Below are 25,125 nucleotides of genomic sequence, written 5' to 3'. Positions count from 1 at the left end.
GGTCTGGAAAAACTTAAAACAAGTGATTTGTTCCAAGTATGTCTGGGAAAGGAGAAAAAGCCAAGGGATGATTTTATATTTGAAACTCTGGCTCTTCAAACTCTTATTTATTTTGTGTTGAAAATTGAATGGAGGACCCACGTGAAAATATTCCCTTGGTGGTCTTGCCTGGCATAATTAATGAAGAAGCAATAAAAGTAATGCTGTTATCATAGGATGCTTCTCATCAGAGATGCTGCTGGCAGGAAGGGCACATTCATTACCTGGTATCCCCTCACAAACCCCTTGGCAATCCCTGCCCCAGACTTTGCCTGTGTGAATCAGTGCAGATGGGAAGGAAGGGCACCACTGCGGTGGTTGGGGCTCTGTGCCTGAATAACAGGAGCAGGGAAGGGGAGTATTGACAGAACAGGAGGTGGATACACACGGCCTGTCTTCCTCGTGTGTGCAGTTCTCCTGTTCTGATACAGATATATTTAAAATTCCACATAGAAATGTCCTTGTACCACAGGCACAGGAATACTGCCTGTGTGAGCACCACGGGTTCATTCCCTCTCAGTAAGCATCAGTAAGGAGCAGTTTCATGAGCTCTGATATTTTTTTTTTTCTGTCCTGGACTGAATCTATCGTTAATTCTTCTTCCTAGGCAGCCTGAGAACAGGCCCGTGCTGTGGCAGGAGGAGAGCATTGCACGCAGGCCTGGAAGCACCCTGCTGCGCGAGTGCCTCCCTCCTACAGGCAGAGACCTTCTGTGAATGCTTCACTTGGCTCTTCAAAGCATCTGTCCTTTTTCCAGCCAGATGCTGGTGTTTCAGAGCCTTTCTGGCTACTACAGAAGGGCACTGCTTCAGGGTGATCTGCCTGGCCTGGGACCTTGCTCGGTTTGTCCTGGGTGCTCAGTGGATTTTTGTTTGCTTCTTTCAGTGCAGTAACGAAGGGCACCAGCTTGGAGCTGACTTTTCCAGGCAGGAATGGTAGGGTGGGTGCAGGTGCCCCACGTTAGCACTGCCTGGTGTGGTGTCTGCTTGTCACCACACAACAGGGAGCAGCCTGCATTTCTCTGAAACCCCTCAGTCACACTGGTTCCCCTCCACATCCTACCTTTGTGTAGCCTGGATTTGCTATTTATCAAGCTGAGGAAGCCCCGTTCCTTAGCTGTGTGGTTTGGTTTTTATACACTTTGGAATCTGCTTTTCCCTGGAATGTTCCAGGGTACTTGTCTGCAGTCCTGAGTACGACACAAGTGTCCTTTCCTTTCCCTGATCCTGAGCAAATGTGTCGTCCTGGCAGAAACCAATGACGGAAACTTCCCAGCTGTAGGTGCAGGTGGGAAGCAGATGGCTTTCTTGCTGCTTGCCTGTCCCTGCGTGGTTCCGTGAGTGGAGGGAAGCACTGTCAATGCCCAAACATCACTTGGGGAAGCTGCTCCATGGGAAAAGTTGCAGGCCAATGCCTCTTGGAGAGAGTGAATGGATGCCAAGAGCAGTAAATAATTTACATTGGTAAAAACACAAAGCTGGGTGGTCTCGGGGTTTTCTTTCCCCCTTGCTCTGCATCTGTTCGTATTTAGAGGCTGCTCATACTCAGCTCGTCCTGGCATGTTTCTTGCTCTGTCCCTGGCTGCAGCAATACATGTAATGAATGTGTTTGAGGCTCTGCAGCCAACGCTGCAGTCTGTTTGGAGCAGCACACCTGCGGAGTGCCAACAGCACGACTTGCTTATCCTGGTGGGAGGTGCTGGGGAGGGAGGACATCTGTGTCTCTGTGAGTCTGTTGGCACAGGAAGGAGGCATCAGGAATGAACCAGAGTGGGTTTTATTAGTAGATTACTATGGGGCATGAGAAGGTTAAAGCTTGTGACCGTCTCAGAGCGTGTGTCCATTCAGATCCGTGCAGTGCCCGAGTGCCCTCCCAAGGCGGTGTGGTGTTGAGGTGGCAGTGCCCTCCTCTGGCACAGTGAGAAATTCGAGGTTCAGGAGAGACGGTTCAAAGTGGGGACTGTGAAGGCAACTGCTCCTACAAACACTCCTCTTATGAAAGTATGTTGGTGGCGTAGGTCTCTGTGGGGTATTCAGAGCCCTGGCACAGGCTGTGGAACCTGCAGTGCAGGAGGTCTGCACTTGTAAGGGAGTGCTGCAGCTACAGAAAAAAGTTGTTATCCATTATGACAGCCGTCAAGTAATGGTCACCACTAAGCCCTGGAGTAATGCTGAGTCCCTCACACTGAAGGTCCTAGAGAGCATTCATGGATTTTCTGGCTCTGCAATGTTTCCATGTTGCAAAAATGTTTTATATTCTTCTTCTTCTCTTTTCTTTCAGATTCTGTTTGACCAGGCTCAGAGGTCAGTCCGGCAGCAGCTGCACAATTTTGTGAAAGAGTGAGTACTTGTCTTATCAGTTTGGTCTTCAGCTTCTTAAACTTGCATTGCACCTGTCCTCTGTGCACTGGAAACAGAACCACAACCTCCACATAGCTACTGAAGGCTCTCCTTGGAGCAGAAGAGACACTGAAGGGCAAAGGAAAGGATCTGGTTTGTGTGATGGCTGTTGCTGTTGTCTTGCTACACTATCATTTGGTTGCTATGTTGTCAACCAAATGTCTTCATCCTGTTCCCAGCTCGTAGTTAAAGCTGGACATGAGGCATACTTCCAGATCAGAGCATCATCTGAAGTCTGGTAAAGCTTATCTGCAGAGCCCATCTTTGCTGCTTCTCACTGATCCTCTAGGTCAAACACATCCCAGAGCTCAGATCCTGGCAGAGCAGGGCCAGCTCTAGGTCATATGTTCTGTTATGTTTGATGCAGAATTTCCTTGTCAGTCAGACAAGACAGAATCAGCTAGAGATGCACATGAACAACCTGGCTGCCCTAGTTGAATGCCCTGTCCTGAATTTGAAAAGTAGCTGGTTTTAGTCTTTCACCAAGTGACATGTGAAGCATGTGTTTTCACAGGTAGGTTCTGAAATGTTCTGCTCGCCCTTTATTCTGAGGGCAATTGTGGACTGTCTTTAGGGCTGGATGCCATCTGGCCTGGCTTTTCTGGATGCTGTTCTTGGAGAATTTCCTTAAGGCTTTGAAGGCCGTATGTAAGGTCCAATATCTTTCTTTGCCAGCTGTCTCTGAAGAAAGACTGTCTAGAGTTAATCTGGAGTCAGTCCAGCTGGTCACAGTGGAGCTTGGTGGGGTGGGTTAGGATCCCAATGGCGTCTGGAGCAGGATCTCTGAGTGATCATAGTGCACCTGGTTGCACCTCTCCCTGCCCTGCTGGTATCAGCAATATTCTGGCTGCTTTGTAACAATGACTCTCACCATCTCATCTTCTTTGGGTTCCAGTGACGTCCGGAAGTTCAAGGAAACCAAGAAGCAGTTTGACAAGGTGCGAGAGGACATGGAGATTTCGCTGGTGAAGAATGCCCAGGCACCTCGGCACAAGCCCCATGAAGTGGAGGAGGCAACAGGCACCTTGACCATCACCAGAAAGTGTTTCCGGCATCTGGCCCTAGACTATGTGTTGCAGGTTGGTGTCTGTGCCCCCAGCTCCTGCTGGATTTCCCAGTACAGAACAAGACATCACAGGCAAATTGCTAAATAATCTACTGTAGGGAATGAAGAGGTTGAGGGATGAGAGAGGACAAGCTGGGTCTTACAACTGACAGCTGAATCCACATGGAAACCTTCTGCTATGTTTCACAGTTCCTTCAGTTCTTCGGTGCTAATTGCAAGACTCGTGAGACTTCCCAGGGCAACTCATGGGGTCTGTGGGCAAACTATTGTGTAACTATGTGCTATTCATTTTTTACTTTTGAAATTATACTCTGGGTCAGGTCTCAGCCTTTTGCATTTATTTTTGTTACTATTTTTAAATCTCAAGGATATTTTTCACTTCCAGATCCATGGCCCAGTATCAGAGAAACATACTAGGTCTCACAGAATTTGCCTTTGTCCCCAGTTAGAGGAGATTTGCAATAGTTTTATCTTCATTTCCAAGAGATGCTCATGGTTGTAGTCTCATTGATAGTGATGAACATTAGAAACAGATACTACCCTTCTTGTTCTTCCTACATACCTCCTACTCCTGGGTTATTCCAGTCTTCCTATTCTTCCTTTCAGGGTAAAGATTGCTGTTCACTCCAAGACGTGCTGTAACTGTGCAATTGCCTGGAGTAGGGGTCAGCACTCCCTTTCCCAGTAGCATAGGACAGTACTGGAGAGAGAGAAGGAATTGGGACATAGCACCTTGCTGTATTGTGCCCAGGGCTTTGTGGTAGGGATTTTTGGTGGGTCTTTCCTGATCACAGATGCAAACAGTGAACTGTGAGGTGTCACAGGTGAGCTGCTACAACCACTCTGCTAAGCACCTGCCGGAGGACTCAAGGAATGGCCAGGCTCTCCTTTCCTCACAGTAAACACTCCAAACTGGTTCTTTTGCAGTAGCAGGGTGCATTTCCAAAGCAATGCTGTCTTGCTGTTGCAAGAGGTACTGCAGTTCTTCCCTGGCCAGGGAAGAGGTGTCAGCCTGAACGTGCTGGAATGCCCTTTCTTCCACCCCAGGAGTCCAAGCACATCAGGGCTGGCACAGGAAATCCTGGGCTACTGCAGGTTTTGTGTGGAAGGGATGTGATGGTCTCTGGGGCAGGCAGCCATGCACTTTTCTCCAAGAAAAATAGGTGTGCAAAGGGTGTGCACACTGAGAACGGAGGCCCCCCACAGGTACCACAATTTCCTAGCTTGATTACTGAAAAAACCTGTAACACTACACTGGTACCTCTCAGCCTGCTAAGAGAAATCAAAGCAGTGACCTAATAGACTAAACATCTCCTTCATGTGATACCAAATTGCACTCTGGGGTCACTGTTTGTTTTCAGCCTAGGTACAGACAGACATCTAGCAGTGACCTTAATGAGTGGCAGCCCAAGTCAGAAGACGCAGCTATGCTGTTTCCCTTTTTATTCCACCTGGAACTCACCAGAACTGTCTTTTCAGAAACTAACTTTCTGGAACTGCCCCTGGATAGTTTGTGGTTTGGTGCTAGGGGTATTGCAGCAAGTTGTTCATACTTAGATCTCCCTGCCAGACTGCTTGATGCTGCTGATGCCGAGAGTCTTGTCTTGATTCCTTCACAGATCAACGTCCTGCAGGCCAAGAAGAAGTTTGAAATACTGGATGCGGTAAGGGCTCTCTGTGTTTTCTGTGGCTGCTCTCAGTGACTCAATGAAAGGCAGCCCTCTCCATTTCAGGTTGCATGGGTCGACATACTGACTCCTCGGTCTGCCCTGGAGATACTGTCTGGGACTGCTCTGGGGGCTGCAGGTATGCTAAAAGAGGGGAGAATGGAGGACCAGCAAGATACTCCACAGGCCAGAACCTGAGGGGACTTTCAGGGGTGAAGGACGCTGCTTTTACTGCTTTGTGCTCACAACAGGGGTTACCTGACAGTGTGGAAGGATTTGTGAGAGGAAGAAAGAAGAGGGAGAGGCATCTAATGGATAGGTTGCTTTGGGAAGGGAAAGAGTTAGACCTTGAAGAGACTTGTTTGTGGGTAATAAGGGATAAGGACTTTTCACACTCACTTTGTCCCAGAACCTGTTCTGACCTTGCTGTTGTTTCCCTCCCCAGATGCTGTCCTTCATGCATGCCCAGTACACCTTTTTCCAGCAGGGCTACAGTCTTCTCCATGAACTGGATCCCTACATGAAGAAACTAGCCACAGAGGTGAGGGGACAGGGCATGTGGTTGACTCAATCTGCCTGTTTGTACCCCTTCTCCCTGAAAAGACATCCTCTCTCCTGTTCAGCTACCAAACTGGGTAATCAGGGAGTGGTCAGAGCATCATGCTTGCTGGATGTTGGGTGAGCCATGCTGCACTGTGGGCTGGCAGCCAAGAGCTATGCTTGCTTTCAGTGCACACCCAAACACAGCCCTTTTCCCCACTTGTGGGGACTTATGATGTTAGGTGGGGCTGATGTCATCCCAGAGCAGGGAAACAGGGATGGACAGTGGCACATAAACCTCCTTCCTGACTTTTATACCTGGTGTTCTCCTCCCTGCCTTTAGCTGGACCAGCTGGTGATTGATTCTGCAGTGGAGAAAAGGGAGATGGAGCACAAGCATGCGCTGATACAGCAGAGGGTGAGTCCTGGGGCTGCAGCTTGGTGCAAGCAGCACTTCTCTCCATCAGTGCAGTTGTCTGGGTCTGCCCTATGATCTCCAGCTACTGCAGTATTAGCGTGTCCCTTCTGACACTTCTTCCTGCCTTGCCCCTTGGTGAGGCAGCAGTATGGCAGCACGCCTGAGTGCCCAGCCCAGCCAGATGGCCAGAGTCCCTCTTACATCATCCAGCAGATGAATGAGTGGATGCACTTCTTTGGTACCCGTAGACAGGACTTGCTGCAGGGCCTCTTCTTCATTCACAGGGAGCTCACACTGCACTGAAGTGATGTTTAATGGGTTTGGGGGGAGACAGGGCAGGACTCCTTACTGCTGTTGAGAGAGGAGTGTGCTGCAGTGAACTTCCTTCATGCAGGGCTGCTCCAAGCTGCAGTTCAGATGATTCCTGCTTATCTCCTGTGACATGACATGGCTACAGCCTGGAGCAGCATAACTTTGGAAAGGTCCATGGGGACCCAAGCAATAAAGCTGCCATGGATGAGCAAGCTGTTGTTTTCAGCTGAGCTATGGTAACCCGCTATGTGTGTCTTCTCACCTACTGTAATTGGGAGTAACCACCATGAACTGCCAAGATAATAGGATTTATTATCAAACAAGTCTGAGCCTTCAGTAAGGAGGCATCTTCGGTTAACGTGGGCTCTGACTTTCCAGACCATTCATCTGGGAATGATTCCAAAACCAAGGCTTGCAGAAACATCGACTAATTTTTTTTTCTTTTCCTTCTCCATGGATTGCTGACCTGCCCCTGCAGACCCTCCTGCAGGTGAGTACCCACATGTATTTCCTTCTTTTGACATCTTAATTTCTCAGAATTATCACTTTGCTGCTCTGGATATTTACTAAGTCCTGCCTTTGAAAGCAAAACAAAGAAACCTTGCCATAGCATTAGTGCTGTAAGCTGAACACTGGAGATGTAATTTTAAAGCCCAGTTTCAAGTGACTTTGGTTTCATCCTCATCAAAGTTGGTTTTAGTCCTGTGCTAAAATAAGATTTCAGTTCCTCTACTCTGTATGGTGGTGAGTCTTGACGCAGAGTTCAGTATTGCAGTGGCAGCAGTACTTGGCTGGCACTTGATGCATATTTGGTGCCCAGGAGCCTTTGAGGACCATGTGTCTGGTGGGAGGTGAATTGGCTGCACAGGCTCATAACAGAGGGTGTTGGTGGACTTTCAACATACACACACACACTGTTATGCTCTGTGGGCACAGCAAGGGGGGATTTCAGAGAACCCTGAGAAATAGCTGTTCATGAGCTAAGCCCTGAGTAGGAATCGCTGAGGAGTCCATATCTGGCAGGCACTTGTGAGGATCAATACTTCTCAACAGGAGGAATCTTAAGTGGCCATTGTTGTCTTTCTAATGCTCTCTCTCAAGAATGTCATAACCCGTGAAATGGAACCGTAACCAGATTTGAAAGCTAAGGACAGACAGTGCCTGTAAATCAGCCTGTGCATATGCTTCCTTGGGTTAAGTGTGCTGAGGGAGGGGTAAATCCATTTGTGAACTCTCAGTTCCCCTGGGACTCTGCTGGAGTGATGACTTCATTCAAAGGAACATGGAAAATCTCTCCAGCGCAGCGCATTTCAGTCAGATCTCTTTATGTGGCTTTGCTGACTGGACTAGCAGGGAATGAAGCAGAGGTCAGGTTCCAAGAGGGAGAACGAGCAATTAATCTTCATCAGGATACATATGCCCAGAGCTGTGGCTCTCTGTGTGCGTGGAGCTGAACATCCCTACTGCAATTTAGGATTTAAAGCTTCCTGAGGCTGCTTTTCAGCTACTCAGTGTTGCCTCCTCCCTTTGCCATGGAGCGTGGCACTCTGCATCTGGTGAGCATCTCGCTGTCTCCAAAGGGAGCACAGCACGTATTTGAATATATATCTTCATGCTGAGCCCAGAATACCAGTCCTCCCTCGCAGATCCTGACCTTCCTGAATCCTTCCACTGCACTAAAACTGACAGGCCAGTCTCTGGGAGTGGAGGAACACGGGGCTACATAAAAGCTCCTCTGCAGCCTCGTACCTGTGCCCCGGTCCGGAGTAGTGAGGGAAGCAATTGTGCTTCTGTTGCCTGTTTGCAGGGAAGGGAGGATGGAGTGCCAAGGCAGAGCTGCCTCATTTAGTCCAGCTGGTAGATAACAGACTAGGGGCCATATGGCACTTCAGCACCCGGATTTCTGTGGCTGCAGAGGAGCAGGGCTGGAATTAGGGGCCCAAGGCGGTGGCTCTGCTCCAGGAGGCCGGGGGAAGCCGACCCTGCTAAAGGCAGGAGTCTGGCTCTGTTGAGGTCAGGGAGGCATTTGGTGAGCATCTTCCTGTCAACTTTGCTCTGTGTTGCCTGGCTTCTCCCACTCCCTCTGTGCCTCCCTGACAGCTGTATGATAATTAGCCCTTGCTCTAAGCTGATTGACTGTGAATAGGAGGCAGGAGGAGGGGGCCAGCAGGTGGTCCCCAGAGGCCAGCAGACATCCTTTGCCCAGTGCCCCTTGCTTTGACAGGAGCCAAGGGCAGAGCTTAAAGCTTCCCAAAAAGGAGTAGGAGGGGTAAAGGGGAAGGGGCTGAAAAAGAAATCCCTCCTTCCCTGCCAGCCTACGGTGCTTAGCAGAGATGCTACTCTAGAGAGCGAACAGAGAGAGGGAGAGAGGACACACGGAGCTGCTCCCTGCTCTCCAGGCAAGAGCAGCAAAACCTCCCTTGCAGCTGGCATCATGAAGATTTTCGGCAGGCTTGAATACCTCCTGGTAAGGGGACTTCTGCAGGGTTGGTTTGACTGGGGGAGAAAGTTGAGAGGGCACTTTTCCCTGGGGGAGCAAGGATTGTGCCTGTAGGACTTTGCTTGCTGATGTGACCCAAAAGCAAGTACAGCTTTATTACTGCAGGAGAGCAAATGTGTTTGGTTCTGTTTGTGGGATGGAAGAGCTCTGGGGCAGGGCATAGATCTGTGCGCATCATCTGCTGACAAGCTGCAGAGCAGGGAGATCATTTAGCATTAGGAAATTCAAGAAACAAAAGGTCTGTAAATAGGATTTGGCTGGAATGAAAGCTGTCTGTGCAGAATGGGCATGTAGGTGGGGGAGCCCTCCTCCAAATTCCATCTGCCTCGGAGGGTGTTGGGTTGTACACGGTATATACACAGGGGTAAAAATAGCCAGATAAAGGTTGAAATATATTCAGGCACCAGAAGAAAACAGAATGTGCGTGCACCAGCGTTTGTGTGGAAGGGATGTGTGTGCATCTTTAGGGAATGCAAATATTCCTCTGAATTATGTTCTCTTTAGAATCGAATAGCCAAACTAGTCACGTACTTTTAACTCACCTCCAGGAGAAGTCCTTTTCAATGCATGGATGTATACATAATGTTAGAGTGTACATGGTATTATTGTTAAATACTGAGCATCGTTGGTTACTTAAGAGGGCACTTTTGGATAAAACCTTTGTCTTCTGTGAGGGAAAGCATGTACTGCATGTGTTGTTGCTTGTCCTAAATGGCATGGAGTGAAAATAAAATAACGTGGATGGTTGGCAGTAAGATGTGTTTCTCTGAATATCTAAAACCACCTGGACTGAAATGATTCACTGGTCACGATTGCCTAGTTTTGATAGTAGTTTCTATCAGTAGAAATCAAAGCATTGTACAGGAAAGGACAGTATCGTTATTTCCACATTGAATTGATACGCTGAGGGAACAATGCTACAGCTTTTCAGGGAGGGCCATTGCCATAGTGATGGTATTTTAAAGAATTTTAAGGAAGTCTTGGTATTTTAGAGAAAGGCTCTATCTGTTCTCAGCCAGGTATCGTGTTCTTTGGGACAGGAATGAACCTATAAACACGACTTCCCTACTTCAGTGGGTATGCTCTTGGGCAGGGTTCCTTACTTAGAAGACTCCCCCCACCCCAAGGATTCCAGGCTGAGGAGGGGCATCTTTACTCTTCATATTAAGTCTGTTCACTGAAGCTGGAGGCTTATTTAATTTCACCAGCCATTTTCTCTGCGTGAAAAGCTGGCTTCACAGGAGCAAGTGGAAGAGCTTGTCTGGCCTCTGCAGTGCAAGCAGTCTCTGTGCATGCCGTGTGGAGATGGACAAGGGAGTTTGAATGCTGCAGAATGGGTGACACATTCCTTCTCCACCAGCACCTCCCAGACATCATGGCTTGGCTTACAAAGCTGGAAGGTTTTTATTTCCTAGTTCTGTGTGGAGTCAGAGTCCACAGATGTGTTGTATCCCTTGTAAGAGTCACAGAGATCCTTACTGCTGGCATGGTTGCTGATGTGCTTGGCAGGAGCAGTGTCTGTCAGCCAGGACCCTTCGACTTATTTCCCAGAATTAACAGGATCAAAATCTTTTTGTCACTGAATCAAATAGATGCAGGGACACAGTAAGGGCAGGTTTGCCAGTTAAGGGGATTCATTGTCACACATCTGTGTGTATCCAGCTGTGGCCACACGCTACCATGATGCTTCAACACCGTTGGCAAGATGATCTCCTCAGACAATTTCTAAGCTGGAATCAGGTTTCAACAGATGTTCTTGTAACTCTTTTTCCCAAAATTTGTCCTCTCTTTTCAGTGGCTGTGGTAAGAAGGTTCCCTGTATGGGCTACAGCAAGATGTGCCTGAGAATCCATAGTTTAAGCCCATAGTTTAAGCTCGCTCTAATCTGCTGGAAGTTTCACAATCGCGCTTGCCATGATTTTGCCTTTCAGCTACCTGAGCTGTTTCTGTACATTTCCCTTTGGGCTTTGCCTGGCAGTGAAAGGAAAAATGATACTGATCAAGGGGATAATTTCTGGATTTTTTTTCACCCTCCCCTTTCCCTTCGTTTGTCTCTCAACACTCTCCATAACTTTGCAGCAAAGACTTCAGGTGCTTTCAAGCAGAGTGCGATGGAATGGAACAAAGTGCCCCTGCGGATCAGCCTGCCGCACGCCCCAGGGATAAGAGCCAGGCTGGTCCTTATCCTCTAGATCTCTCCCTTGATTTGTACCTACTTTACAAATCCATCTTACAGCTCTGGTCGACGTATTCTGCCCTCAGCTGCCCTGCAGTAGTTCTGTTGGTAGCAGGGGAGTTGCTCAGCAATTACACCGGCATATGAGCAGAATTTGGCCTGGGAAATATTTCCTAATGAGAGAACAAGGAAGAGAAATATCTTCAAAGTAATGCAAACACAAGCCATTCTTTCCAGGAACGTGTTTCTATGTTTGGACATCACCCAGATGGCTCTCTGTCATCTTAGCTGTGTATGCACTTGGTGGGTCTGTGTATAATTTTCTAAAACTGGGCTTGGCGTAGGTTAGAGTCCTTCCAAAGGCAAGGAAGGAACAACTCCACGTGCCTTCAGCTGTTCTGCCTTAGCCGTTCAGTGTGGAGAGAGGTGTAATACAATACAGACTCAATGAGGTTAAATTCACACCTGGCTTGACTCCACTTTTTAGTGGATTTTCTCTAGTGACGCATATGGCCCATCTGTTCCTCCTGCACTCACCAGCAATATATCCTTCTTACCCTCACACTGCTTGGTTATATAAGGACAGCTGAAGAAGTCAGGTGATTATATTTAGACCCCCCCACTTATATTTTTACCTCTTCCACAAAGTGAGGCACACCTAAGTGGTCATTTTTAAGATGAGCTGGGAAGGGTTTTGCCCGACACTTGCTGTGCACTTTTCAACAAGGTTCAGATTTTTGGATGTTTGCATTATTTATTATAAAACAGTGCAGATGATTCTCATCAAATGCATAGAATTGTCACTTTGGAGTAGCTCTACAAAAATCACACTTTCAAATATCTGTGAGTTAGAGGAAAATCCCCTCTAGCCTTTGTTTGCAATATGTACATGAAAGACATCTGCAGAAGAAGACCCCCACGGGATTCACCCTCTTACGGCAAGAAAATTCAGGGCTGAGCAGACCTCTCTTAATTAGGTGCCTTACAGCAGTTTCTAGTGTCTAATTGAGCATCATGCTGTCTTTCCAAGGAATGACTCAGTCCTGTCCCATTATATCTCCTCCTTTTTGATTAGTATTGTCCTTACGACGCCTCCCAGGCAAGCTTGCATCTTGCGTTGCCTAGCGGCACAGCATCGCCAACGGTCTTGCGTTGCCTAGTGGCACAGCATCGCAGTGGTCTTCATATGCTGAGCTAGGAAAGGCACTTAATGGGGCTGCTTTCACTGCTCTGTTGTGTCTTTAAACCTAGCACAGGGGAAGATATTTGCACTGAAGAGAGAGGGAGGGGTGGGTACAATGCGTCATTAAAGCAGAATCAGCGTGCGAAGAGACGACGTGCCTTAGTTCCCCAGGTTAGAGGGGTAAGTCACTGCGGGCTCCTGACCTGGTTTCTCTTGGGAAAGAGGCAGACCAGTGCCCAGGGAGGGGGATCCCCTGTGCTGTGAGAGCAGCTGCTGCGCTCTCTGCTCTGTGTCTTGCTCACCAGCTGTCAGAATCCATGAGATCTATCTGATGAATCAATGCCAAACCTGACAAATCCGCTCTGACTTGTAGCATAGCAGAGAGAATTGAGTGAGCGCAGATTGGAGATGGCATGTGATAACAGCTAATGAAAGTGGAATTGATAAGTCCTCCCCTCTAGAAATCATTGTGCCTGTTTTCCTCGTGTGAACAGGCTGGGGTTTGTTCTGTTCCTGGCCCCTTGTAGAACAGAGAGGTGGCAGCAGCATTGCTAACTCACTTGGACAGTGAAAAACACCTCTATTGCTTTATTTCCCATTGCAGACTGCCCCAAATATTGGGAATTTTTAGCCCTCATGATGATAAGCTACCTGCCTTTCTCCTTATCAGCTACCAGAGGGGAGAAATATATCAGGTATAGTACTTTCCTGCAAACAATAGGTACAGATAAGCTTACTGGGATGAGGATAATTCATGACTGCTATTCATGGCTGCAGCCCACTAAGGTGTAGGGATGTGCTGTGGCAGACAGCTCTGCCTGAACCTCAGGATTTTGACATAGATTTTTTTTCTCTTAATGTTTTGATTAGTCTCATCTCCATCTTGGTCCTGGAGAGTGCAGTTGTGTTAGAGTCTCAGTCTCTTTCTATTTGCAGGACTTCTCCTACGATGACTCGAAGGTGGAGTTTAATGTTGATGCCCCGAATGGAGTGGTGATGGAAGGCTACCTCTTCAAGAGAGCTAGCAATGCTTTCAAAACATGGAATCGGTGAGTAATAACTCATATTCCACTTGATAAGACTCTGAACACAGCTAATACTGCCTGCATAGGAACACACTTCACTCTTAGTGAGATCTTAGCAACTGTTAGGAAAGCTGTAAATTCATAACAATTAAGAGAAATACCAAACACAGCAGGACATGCCATGAGCATCAAACCTGTCTATTCTGGGACAGGGAGATATGTGAGAGTGGAAATATGAGCTGTGCTGCTGGGAGCTGAGAAATGGCTTTCTGTGCACTGACCCTGCTCTTAATAATTTATAAGTATTTCAGCTGATAGGTTGCTGGGAATGCCAGGCTCATGTGTCTCCTGCACTAGTCAGGGGTGTCCACAGCTGCCAGAGACCTTAGGGAAGTGGAAGCAAAGGTTTCATGTTCTAGCCTTGCTCGACATTTGTGTGTTTAGTTTCCCTTGAGAATAGTCAATGGGCTTCATACATGGTTGTGCAAAAGGATTCAAACCCCTCCAGTGAGTTTCTAATGTGTGAGATCAATGCCTGTTTGAGCTACATTTCCTCCTCTCACATAACAGGGAAATGATACAATATTAAGATGATACAATATCAATTTATTTGGAGATGGGATACATTCAAAGTATACACCACAGCAAGGCTGAAATGTGCTGCTGTTAGACTTTGGAATAAATAAACACTAAATGGTTCAGTGAACAGTCTGTTGTATGCACAGAAACTGCCTGTATTTGCGTGGAAAAAAGATGTGAAATTATTAGAGATCTCTGAATTGGTTAGAGTGATTCCTTCTCTCTGAAGCTTCCTCTAGTACTAAGGAGATTCAAGGCAAATTATTATAATTCTGTTAGCCCTCAGGCTTTCTGGTCCCCTGACAGGTAAGTACTAAGTTCGCACTTGGAGGAACCAGAAACCACAACAGCAGCTACAACAAACTGCGTCACGGTGCTTGATTTCAGTGCTCACAAGCACTGGGGAAGGTATCTTAGCTGAATTTTTATCAACCTTTTAAGATTTCCTGCTTGGTGCTTCCGAAGCAAAGTACAGCCTCGGTCCTCTAGCCATAGGAAACGGGAGCTTTGGCATTGTTTGGCCTCCCATAGGCTGTTGGGGGTACAGAGGAATCAGCCTGGTGGGTAGCACAGCCTATATAAACAGCAAGGTGTGCAAGTCAGTTGTATTATTTTCCTCCAGCCCTGTTTGTAGAGCTGCCAGTTAGCAGGGTTTTCTGAGATGGCTTTTTCTTTTTCCCACCTGGAAGTTTCTTCATGATGTCAAGGAATTTCTGGCTTGCCATCACAGCACCTCAGTGCCAGGGCTCATCCCCTAAGGCTGTAAATCCTGTTCTCTGAGGGAGGGCACTGGAGAAGTGTGAGCTTTTCTTATGGCATTGCTTTCCAGCTTGGTGGAATAGATTACACTCTAAATGCAGAGAGATCCTGCTGTGCTGCAGAACAAACTGCTGCTGTTCACTCATTCTGATGTCTGTCTGTCTGTCTGCCCTCAGGAGGTGGTTCTCCATACAGAACAGTCAGCTGGTGTACCAGAAAAAGCTAAAGGTCAGTGAGAGTTGATGACACTGGCAGATTAGCCAGCTTCTTTGGTATCCTGCTTTGCTGGGGTCTTCCACACCATGGGAGGGGAATTGGGGTGGAAGGAGTGGGGAGGGGAATTGGATCAGAGGGATGGCAAACCCAAGCATTGTTGTGCTCTAAAGTTAGACCGTACTGAGAACTAAGTGGCAGCAGATGGTGTTTGTGGTGATCTAAATATTCCTGTTCAGCAGAGGAAGCTGGTGAAGTCCCCAGTAAGCCTGCCACTTCGTGTGCATGTTGTCCCATGCTCTGGTTCTGTATGACCCCTTCCTATTGCCCTGGAGTTAGCCGGCTGTGGGCTGGCTCTGCTCGTCCTGGGCTCAGCCTATGCTGACCAGCAGGGTTTGGGAGGAGTTTTCTGAGGGGTCTGGTTATGACACAGCTTCAGGGAGCCAACAAAGCTGCCTGTTCTCACCCTTTCAGGATGCCCTCACGGTGGTGGTGGAAGACCTGCGTCTCTGTACTGTCAAGCCATGTGAAGACATAGAGAGGAGGTTTTGCTTTGAGGTTGTCTCACCTGCCAAGTAAGTTTGGTGGCTTCCCTAGGCCATCCTCACGGTAGCTGGGCTGTGCATGGAACTGCAAGAGATTACTGAGCAGATGCTGCCCTGGGCTATTAAATGTTGACTGGGAGATACCGTTGCCTGTGCTCCAGAGTCCCTGTGAAGTTTGTCAGACATCAGCATAAGCCAGATCTAGGCCACACGTACCTGATGTGCATATAGATGGTGACACTGGCAAGGGTCAGCTTGTCAGAATAGCTGGCAGACCTGCCTGCAGCTTTTGAAGAGGGAGCACCTCTGACAGTGCAAGCTTGTAGGATTAATTTTTGTCCCTTTGCCTGTCAAATCGAGGTGCTGCCCCCATTGGAATGGCTATGCTGAGGGTGAAGTGAAACAATTTTGACCAAAACGTGCACTCTTTTGCTCTTTCCAACTCATTTCCTTCCCTCACAGGAGCTGCATGCTGCAGGCTGACTCGGAGAAGCTGCGTCAGGCCTGGATTCAGGCTGTTCAAGCTAGCATTGCTTCTGCCTACCGGGAGAGTCCTGACAGCTACTATATTGAAGTGAGTGAGGGGGTCATGAGTCCTGTGCTGTGTCTTGTGGCAATAATAGACGTTAATGAGGCTCTACCCATTCCCTTCTTGGACTAGCCCTAGTTTATTCTTCTCTGATAATGCTTCCTGTCAATCCCTCTGCTGTGCAAAGCTCTGGTTCGTTCCACAGTGCTTTGCAGAACCCTAGAACCCTTTTTTCCCTGCAGAGGCTGGACCGGACTGCTTCCCCATCAACCAGCAGCATTGATTCTGCTACTGACTCCCGGGAGCGCAGTGTGAAAGGAGAGACCATCTTGCAGAGAGTGCAGAGCATCCCTGGGAATGACCAGTGCTGTGACTGTGGTCAGCCAGACCCTCGCTGGGCCAGTATCAACCTGGGCATTCTGCTGTGCATTGAGTGCTCTGGTATCCACAGGTAATATATGTGTGTGTGCTCTGTGCTGCCAGCCAGGGATGGATTGCAAGCTCCTGGAAAAAATGGTGGAGCCTGAATTACAACTGACTATAATGTTTGTACAGATAGACTCAAAAGTAATTGCTTTCTGCACTACCTGTGTGTGCAGATACATCTAGATATGCATGTGCATAAACCTCTCTGCTATAACTACGTCTGTATAGATAAATACGTAAGAACTGGATTGATGTTGTTAGTCTTCTCATGCATGAGCAGTTCTGTTTTGGGGCATGTAACCATTTCAGTTTTCTTCTTTTGGATAAATAGGAGTTTGGGTGTTCACTTCTCCAAAGTCCGATCTCTCACACTGGACTCCTGGGAGCCAGAGTTACTGAAAGTGAGTGTTGGCTTTTAATGGCAAGAGATAGACAAATGGTGGATGTGGAGGGAGTCTTACTTGGCGGCAGGCTAGACTAGAGGGAAGGTAGCTCCTCAGCTGAGGGTTTCATTCATTCCTTCTTGTATTGCAGCTGATGTGTGAGCTGGGGAACAGTACCATGAATCAGATTTATGAGGCACAGTGTGAAGAGTTGGGGCTTAAGAAACCAACAGCAGGGAGCTCCAGGTGAGTCTGAGCGCACACACTGGTCCTCTCGGTCCTGTGGAAGGCTCTCCATCCACACAGCAAACCCAGGACCCTAAGCTGTCTGGAAAGTCAGGTTAAGAGTGTGACTGGCCCTTCACTGAGGGCCCAGACAACCTCAGGTACACCTATCTCAGCCCCCTCCCTCTGTAACTAGCCTGAGCTGGACTCTCAGAAAGGTCAGTGAGGCGTTACCAGCCAAGAACCTGGTGAAACGTGCTTGGGAACCAGGGCTTGCTGGGTTTACACCTTCTCTGAGACCTTACAAATACATGTGACTGAAGCATGTGGTGTTGCCTAGGGCTGAACATCTCATTCCACTCTCAGCTGCGCACTGCACTTAGTTTTGCTGTGAAATTGGAGGTATGTTTAGGTTTGAGGAACTCTCCCTTCTTAATACCGGCCTCAGTGATTTTTAGGACTCAAAGCCAGGTGGATAAAATGCCCCAGAGCAGCTTCATCTCCTTGTGGCTGTTTGCTTTAGGTGATTCATGTGACCCTGTGTGCAGCTTTACGCTGTTCTCCTCTCAGACAGGACAAGGAAGCCTGGATCAAGGTGAAGTACGTGGAGAAGAAATTCCTGAAGAAGGTGCCAAATGGGGAGACTCTCACAGAGAATGAGCGGAAACCTCGACGCTGGTGTGTGAAGAAGTGCCAGAGACACAACAGCGCCACGAAAGCACCCACAGCTCGTAGAAAGTACCGCCATGAAGCAGGCAATGCATCCTCAGCCATGCTGTCATCAGGTGGGAACCCCCCTCACCCCATAGAGCTCACCACTCTTTGTAGGTGTGTACACAACTGCCCTCATAACGTGTGGCCCTGGCTTCCTCTAGGACCTGCCAGAGGTATAAGCAAAAATGCTGTTGCACAATTTGTGTTGACACAGGTCTTTAGAGCCACTTGCTAACATCTTCCATCTGTTTAAGGAGGTTCTTGTGGCTAAAGGAACCCTATACTAGGGGATCCAGCAACTTCTAAGCTTGCTTTGTGCATTTTCTTTTGTATTCCAGCTTCCTGCTTTTTATTAAGTTTCAAATCCTTTTATTTTTACCTGCTTGGTCTGTTTATTAAGGGTTCTGGCTGCTCAGAATGCTCTGGGATGATTTAGGTAGTGATACACTGCAGAACATAGTCAGGTCTCTTGTATTTTGATGGTGTATGTGGACATGAGTGTGGCACTGGGCACATCTGGGGTGCATTGGACATGCAAGCTCAGGCTGTGTAAATACAGCTGTAGAATTGTCTCTCATTTGTTCATTTGCATGTTATTAACTAAGTATTTCAAATCTCTCTGTGTAAAACAGCAGCTACGCTGGAGAGGAAGTTCCGTCGAGATTCCCTCTTCTGCCCTGATGAGCTGGACTCTCTCTTCTCCTACTTTGACACTGGGGCTGGCTCCGGCCCGCGCAGTAAGTACAAAGAAAGTGTCTCTGCTCCTGGCACGCTTTACCTCCCAGCTCTTCCAGGGCATGTGCATTGCACCAGGCCTAAGGCAAGGGTAACGGCCTCACTGGAGAGAGGGTGAATATTTCAGAAGAGTGATGGGGAGTTAGTTGCACAAACTCCAGCCCATTGCTCTTTTATTGCACTTACTATTTTAATATCCTATCCAGTTAGTCCCTGGTGTTTGCATTCTGGTGGATGGGATTTTTTTTCCCAACATCTTTTACTCCCAGACTATGCATTCCATTGGCTTTTCTCTGGTTTTAGTTTTGGCTTTTAATTTTTCTCCTTTTTTTAGCAAGTCTTACTGCGGACAATTTTTCTTTTTTGTGTTTGTGACGATGAACTCCCCTCATATTCCGTCCACCTTCCTCTAGGTGCCAGCCACATCTCTATGCAGCATCCGCTAACAGGTGGCCCATGGAGTGGCAGTGGCATTGGTCCCGGTGGGAGCGGTACGCCGTTCCTCCTGGACGGAGGTAAGGTGACGCTCTGGCAGCTAGCAGCAAAAGAGACACCCAAATTTTACTTGTTCCAAACCAAGAGGCAGTTATTGTATTTTCTTTCAGCCAAATGATTGCAACCCACACATTACCAGTCCCTTGTGGGAAGGACAGGCTGGCAGGCTTTCAAAAGGCAAAGGGTTTCCAGTTAGTAGAGTTACTACATCTTAAAGGAACAACTGTCCCTCAGATGAGCTAAAGGATCCAGTCCTGTACAGGTGGGATCTCATGGCAAATAGGAAGTAAGAAGTATTACTTCAAAAGCCCCACATCTGTCCCAGGTAGTCGTGTGGTCCGGTATCACACTCAGGTGAGAAATATTTAAGGTCTTGAGTCAGCACAGCAGAAAATCACAGGCTTTCCTACAAGTACATGTTATCTCTTGAAATCAGTGAACAAGGTGCTTTAGTGCTTGTCTGAATCAGTGCCTCAAGGGCTGTTCCAGTTTCAAGTTCAGCATTATTAGTCAACAGAAACAATACTTGGGAGATGCAGGACTTCAGAGTAGCTCAACAGCCTTATCTTGCTCCTGTAGAAGAAAACAGGAATCTTGTCGCTGATTCAGTGGGAACAGAACTGGGAATTTGGTGTATTAATATTCATGTGATATGAGCCTGATCTTCCGTTCTTGCTTTGATGTAGATCTAGAGTGGTGTCACGTGGCCTCTCTGGAGTCTCTCTTCACTTGTGCTGCCACAGGGAGCACAGTCTCACCAAGCAGCACGTTTGCTTTCTACAAAAACCAGCAGTGCTTTTTCTGACAGCAAATCCAAATAAAATTCGTGTATGTGCCACTTTAAACCTTTCCTGTTGTAGCTTCGTTCTCTCCTTTGGCTGGTGAACAGTGCTGAAGGATTACTTGCGAACCATGATTTCAGGACCGCTGATTTAGAGACTGTCTGTCTGGCACCTAGCTATAGCTGCTCTGAAGATGTCAACAGAGAGCCTTCAAGGTTAAGGTGTCTTGTTCTGCCACGGTTTTCAAGGCTCAGATCTTTAGTTCTTGCCAGCTTTCCTGCTATTACTCTGCAAAGACTACTCATATTTTAGAAACATTTTATCAGCTCCAAGCTGGCTTGTTTTTCTTTCTAACTGCAGTGGTTTGAGTGTAGGTCTTGGGGTTGATCATGAGGACTTAAACTCTTGAGTTCTGGGAGGACAGACACTCCCAGCCCTTACAGTCATCGGGGAAGTTAAAAGCAGCAAGAAGCTGAGTCCAGCCAGAGGTCCCAAGGGGGCTGGGCACTCTCGGGACAAAGGTGATGGGCGATCCCTGTTCCCACAGGGGCAATTCTTGTGTCATTTTCTGGACAGCTTTTGAGTGCAAGCTGGAAAAGGTACAAAGTTGCTCTGCCACTGACACACTGTGTGTCCTTGGGCAAGTTGCTTCACTTCTTCCTGACTCCATTTCTTGTATGCAGTCAGCTGTCTTGTAACATCCACCAGCTCCCAGGGAAGGTGGGAAGCACTGTGGGGAAAGGGCAGGGATGTCCGTGAAGGTGAATGAGCCAATGGACAATGCTTTAAAAATCTGGCTTGAGATACACACTGTTGATATTATTTGGCCCAGTCGTGGTCAATAATCTGTCACAAGAGCGATGCATTGGCAGGTGCCCCAGTGACAACTGAAGAGCTCTGGGGAGAGCATGGATAGCGTGGAAACTGAGATTATTAGTGGTAAAAGCAGAGGGGTGTCTTCATTTGCTAGTGACACTGCATAACCTGCTGCAAAGCTGTCTCTGCTGCTGCTCTGCTCCAGTCGACGTCACGGTGTCCCTCACGGATTGCAGCAAGGGCTGTCCTCAGCAGTCCAAAGTGCCGTGGCAATGTTGGAGCATCCCTGCATGAAGGGCAGCGTGGGGACATGGACACCATAAGGCTTTGCAGTTTTTCCTTGGGCAGTTTTATTGAGCGGGGCTAAATGGGATAGCAGTCCCCCTCTCCCCTGCCAGCAGCGCCCGGTGCGATGTGTGTGTGACGTTCTGCGCAGCCCTTTTCCCCTGTGGTCTCAGCTGTGCCTGGTACTGGCCTGCCTGTGTATTAAAATGGGCTTGGTTTGTCTTCTGTTGGCCCTGCAGGTCTGAGCAGTGACAGTGGGCTTGGAGGAAGCACGGATGGCAGCTCTGATATCCTGGTGTTTGGCTCTGTGGTGGACAGCGTGACGGAGGAAGGTGGGTGTCACAGGCTGTTGATGGAAGCGTGGGGAGGCAGCACGGATGGTCAGGACTGGTGCCAAGAACAACAAGGAACATAAGAAATGGGAAATGCGAAGCTTTTGGGTCATCTCTCTCCATCCTTTTCTGCCTCGTAGAGTGCGAAGTGTCAGAGGAGTCAAGCGGCGAAGCAGAGATTGAACAGGAAGCATCAGATCTGGAGGACCTGAGGGAGCTGCACCCTGGCTTGTTGATCTACAAGGCAGCACAAGCCCGAAACCTGCCTCTCATGGCAGAAGCGCTGGCGCACGGTGCTGAGATCAACTGGGTGAATGATGAAGATGAAAGCAAAACTCCTCTGATTCAAGCTGTGATGGGGGTACGTTGTGCTGGTGGCTGGGAGGCCACATTTGGGAACGTGAGGTCTTGACTCTAGTTCAGAGTGCACTGACAACGGGCAGCTTACAGCCTGGTACATGCTCGTGTGTCCTCTCAGTACTGCTGGCTGAATTTATTTAGAAATTCCCCTTTCCCTTGCCAGGGCTCCTTGATAGCCTGTGAATTCCTGCTGCAGAACGGGGCAGATGTGAACCAAAGAGACAGCCGGGGCCGGGCTCCCTTGCACCATGCCACGTACCTGGGCCATACTGGGTGAGTTCTTTGCACGGTGCTCTGACGTGCTTCATCAGGGACTGAGAATCAGCGTTAACACTGAGTCAGGGGTGAGGTGGGAAGGGAGCTGGGTTTGGGTGAATTGGTTATTTGCAAAACATGCCTTTTTATATCACATCAACAACTTGATTGTCTTAAGGATAATTGCCCCCATGCTGATGGACGGGGGGTAATTGGGCTCCTGTGTACCCATTCCTTTCTCCAGTGTTTCCTGATTTAGATCAATAGAAGTGAAGCTGTGTCTGTCTGTGGCAGGACAGTGCCCTCTGCCCACTCCAGTGTGGTGGGGAGGAGCTGGAATTTCTGCTCTGATGGTCTCTTCTTTCCCTTCTGCAGCCAGGTCTGCTTATTCCTCAAGCGAGGGGCAAATCAGCACGCGGTGGATGGCGACGGGCAGGACCCGCTCAGCATTGCTGTCCAGGCAGCCAACGCAGACATAGTGACCTTGTAAGTGCAGCCAGGACTTCCCAGTGCCTGTACACAAGAACATCCCTGTGAATAGCCATCAGGGAAGGAATAACCCAACCTCCCTCCCTTGTGCTTTCTCTGTTTCACTCTAGGCTGCGTCTGGCTCGGATGAACGAGGAGATGCGAGAAGCAGAGGGCCCCTTTGGACAACCAGGTCAATATCCCAGCAACAGCCCTACTGAGCTGCAGTACAGGAAGTGTATACAGGAGTTCATCAGCCTTAATATAGATGAGTGTTAATGACAACTCTCCCGCCTCCTCTTTGCTGTCTTGAAGTTGGGCTGAATTTCTAGAAGCGCTGAGAAGCCCCATCCTTGGTATATTGGTGTTTCTTGCAGATTGGTCTGTTTTTGATGCCTGCACATAGAGGTTGAGATGCACACAGGAAGGAAAAGGGGTCTTTCCTGTTAGCATTAAGTTCTCATGCTTGACTACTGGATGGTTGATTTTGTGTAGGAGACTCCTAGGGCATAACCACAGACCATGGCGTGTGGACTTGAGTGTGTGAAGAGTATGGGAGATGAGTTTAGCATTAAAAAAGAAAAAAAAAAAAGGAAAGAGAAGAAAAGGAAACCCTGTATCACCAGAAGAAAGCCACCAACAATACGATCAGATGAACCTGTCTCTGCTTCGGTGTTGTTACCATGCACTGAGTTCTTGTCTGAACAGTTTGTTTGAAAAGGGATTCTGATGTGGAGCCGTGTGTCCTGGCAGCGTGACCAGCAGCCTGCTCTCTCATGGGACTGCTGCGGCATCTGGGAGCTGCTGGGGCCAGCTGAGAACACTAAAGGATGACCTCTAAGTCAGGAACAGGTTGTTTTGTGGGGCAGAGATATTTTGCTCCAGAAGGCACAACAGGAGGGGTAGGATTGAGAGCGATGGCTCCTCGCCTTAATTGCTCTCAGGACTATACCAGCCCCACTCCCCTCTCTTTGCCCCTGGTGGTTAGCTAGTCAAAGCCATAGCTCGCCTGCTTCCTGGGCCGAAGGAAGCGCAGTGCTTCACAGTGTTACGGAAGCAGCAGTGCTGATTTTTTGAGGCTGGGAGAAGCTTGTCGCTGGCGATGGGCTTTGTGTCAGGGAAGAAAAGCCACATCCAGCTCCCACTGCCCACATTGCTGGCTGCATGGTGCAATTTGACTTTGGTTCGGTTTGTTTCCTGGTCACTTCAGATTTCTGACTTAGCATCTCTGTGAAGGAGACTCCTACCTACATGTGCATCCCTCTGCGCTCTCCCCCCGCGTGCTGAAGCGTGTGAGTAGGGCACCTCAGCAGCTGGCCCAGGGGCTTTTTCATTCCCCCAATTCCAATGACCAGTAGAATCTTCTTCTTTTTGTTTCTTTCCTTTTTCTTGTATTATTCTTTACTAGAGTGGGGGAACGTGTTTCTACTTGGAGCACTTTGTTGCTGTGTTTATGGTCTGTGCTATGGGGTTGTGCTGCAGTAGCTCTGCAGAGATGCTGGAGCCATGTCACCCTGTCTCAGGAGGGCTCACAGAGCACACGTACCACTGGCAGATTATCCTCTGGCTGGGAGTTTGGATGCCAGACTGAGATGTGCTTCTGTCAGAGCCCCTTCAGAATGCCCTCAGCTGCAGCTGGCAGAGTTTTTCAGGACTTGGGGGTGGCAGTCCCCACCTGGTATTGCCTGGGCATCTAGGCTGCTGGCTCTGGGGTTGGGCCGTAGTGCCTTATGGATGGTGCTGGGGTCTCAGGGGGGTCAAGATCTCGCAAGGAAGGCAAGAATGCCAGGCAGAGTTCCCCATCCTCCTGCATTACATCAGCAGTGATACACAATATTATTTTTCATCCAATATTTGACTTCTTTACTTTTTTTGCTATACTGGCTGCTGTCCTGCTGCAGCCCTTAGTGGATTAAACCTTTGCAGGTTTGTTTCTATTACCGTAATTGCATCCTCAGATACTGAAGCAACAGTGATCCAGCTCTTCCCTCAAGGTACTGCGCTGAGACTGGACCAACAGCACTTGATGTCCACCCACACATCTAAAAGTGGAACAATAAACCCCACTTAGACTCTAGTGGGGTGTCCTCTCAGTTCAAGGGAGGGTCCCTGCTCCCTTAGGAAAGTGCTGTCCCAGATTTTGCTGCAGCCAGACCACAGTTTTCTGTCTGTGCGATCTGGGTCTTGAAGCCCATCTTTGTCCTGTAGCTTTCTCATTCCTGTTCCCTTCGGAGCTTTGGGATGCACAGTACCGAGTGCTGAGCTCTGATCTCAGTCCCAGTTGTCTGTTGTGAATCTGGAATGGTCCTAGAGACTGTGCTGAAGCTGCTGCAGATCAAGGGCAGTGCAAAATCTGGCCCCAGGGCCTTTTGTGCTTCCCTAAATAATCTCCTTCCACCAATCTTGGAAAATAAAAATGATGAGCTCGGCCCCATCAGCCTGTTTATCATTGGCAATGCCTTGCACGGCATTTTCTCCATCACCCCACTCTCTCTGTCCCAGCTGCTGCTGCTGAACCTGGGCTGGGTAACTCCTGGCTTGCGTGAACCTGCAGATCTCCAGCGTGCTGGTGGGCTGGAGGGGGAGGGCACCGTGCAGATTTGCATTCTCCCTTCTTAGCTGTTCAATGCCTGGTCTGAAACTGTTCTGTCTTTAACCAGGCAATACCCCCTCTGAACCCTTCTCTGAGTAGAAGCTGCCCTGAGGTTGGCAGAGGACAGATCACTTGATTCATGTTCTGTTCAGCCGTGGCACCCTCAGGAGACATTCAGAACTGCAGGTGGGATGAAGCAGTGGCACAGAATGCCACCATCGCTGCAGTTTGGTCTCAGAGGAATGCCAGGACGTGTAAATCCTTAGTTCAGAGGACAATTGCTGTGTGAGTAGGGACTGTGTGCTG

The 25,125-nt window shown here is 48.5% G+C and overlaps 1 protein-coding gene across 1 annotated transcript in view; it reads left to right on the top strand.

The window, feature by feature from the left end:
- The window catches only part of ACAP3 (ArfGAP with coiled-coil, ankyrin repeat and PH domains 3), a 78,304-nt gene that overhangs the window by 45,993 nt on the left and 7,186 nt on the right, over positions 1–25,125 (top strand). The window contains exons 5-25 of the mRNA XM_068414649.1: positions 2,320–2,378; positions 3,334–3,517; positions 5,124–5,168; positions 5,617–5,712; positions 6,055–6,129; positions 6,920–6,931; positions 13,237–13,349; positions 14,840–14,891; positions 15,351–15,451; positions 15,884–15,995; positions 16,193–16,401; positions 16,708–16,777; positions 16,911–17,005; positions 17,555–17,769; positions 18,331–18,435; positions 18,847–18,948; positions 21,051–21,143; positions 21,284–21,504; positions 21,667–21,776; positions 22,134–22,244; positions 22,358–22,419. Of these exons, the coding sequence (XP_068270750.1) occupies positions 2,320–2,378; positions 3,334–3,517; positions 5,124–5,168; positions 5,617–5,712; positions 6,055–6,129; positions 6,920–6,931; positions 13,237–13,349; positions 14,840–14,891; positions 15,351–15,451; positions 15,884–15,995; positions 16,193–16,401; positions 16,708–16,777; positions 16,911–17,005; positions 17,555–17,769; positions 18,331–18,435; positions 18,847–18,948; positions 21,051–21,143; positions 21,284–21,504; positions 21,667–21,776; positions 22,134–22,244; positions 22,358–22,419 (2,242 nt within the window). The remainder of the gene's footprint in view (positions 1–2,319; positions 2,379–3,333; positions 3,518–5,123; positions 5,169–5,616; positions 5,713–6,054; positions 6,130–6,919; positions 6,932–13,236; positions 13,350–14,839; positions 14,892–15,350; positions 15,452–15,883; positions 15,996–16,192; positions 16,402–16,707; positions 16,778–16,910; positions 17,006–17,554; positions 17,770–18,330; positions 18,436–18,846; positions 18,949–21,050; positions 21,144–21,283; positions 21,505–21,666; positions 21,777–22,133; positions 22,245–22,357; positions 22,420–25,125) is intronic.

The sequence above is a fragment of the Nyctibius grandis genome, chromosome 17, assembly GCF_013368605.1.
Source record: "Nyctibius grandis isolate bNycGra1 chromosome 17, bNycGra1.pri, whole genome shotgun sequence".
In the NCBI taxonomy this organism is placed as follows: Eukaryota; Metazoa; Chordata; class Aves; order Nyctibiiformes; family Nyctibiidae; genus Nyctibius; species Nyctibius grandis.
Note: the sequence above shows the minus strand (reverse complement) of the source record. Positions and strands in the feature narration are given on the sequence as shown.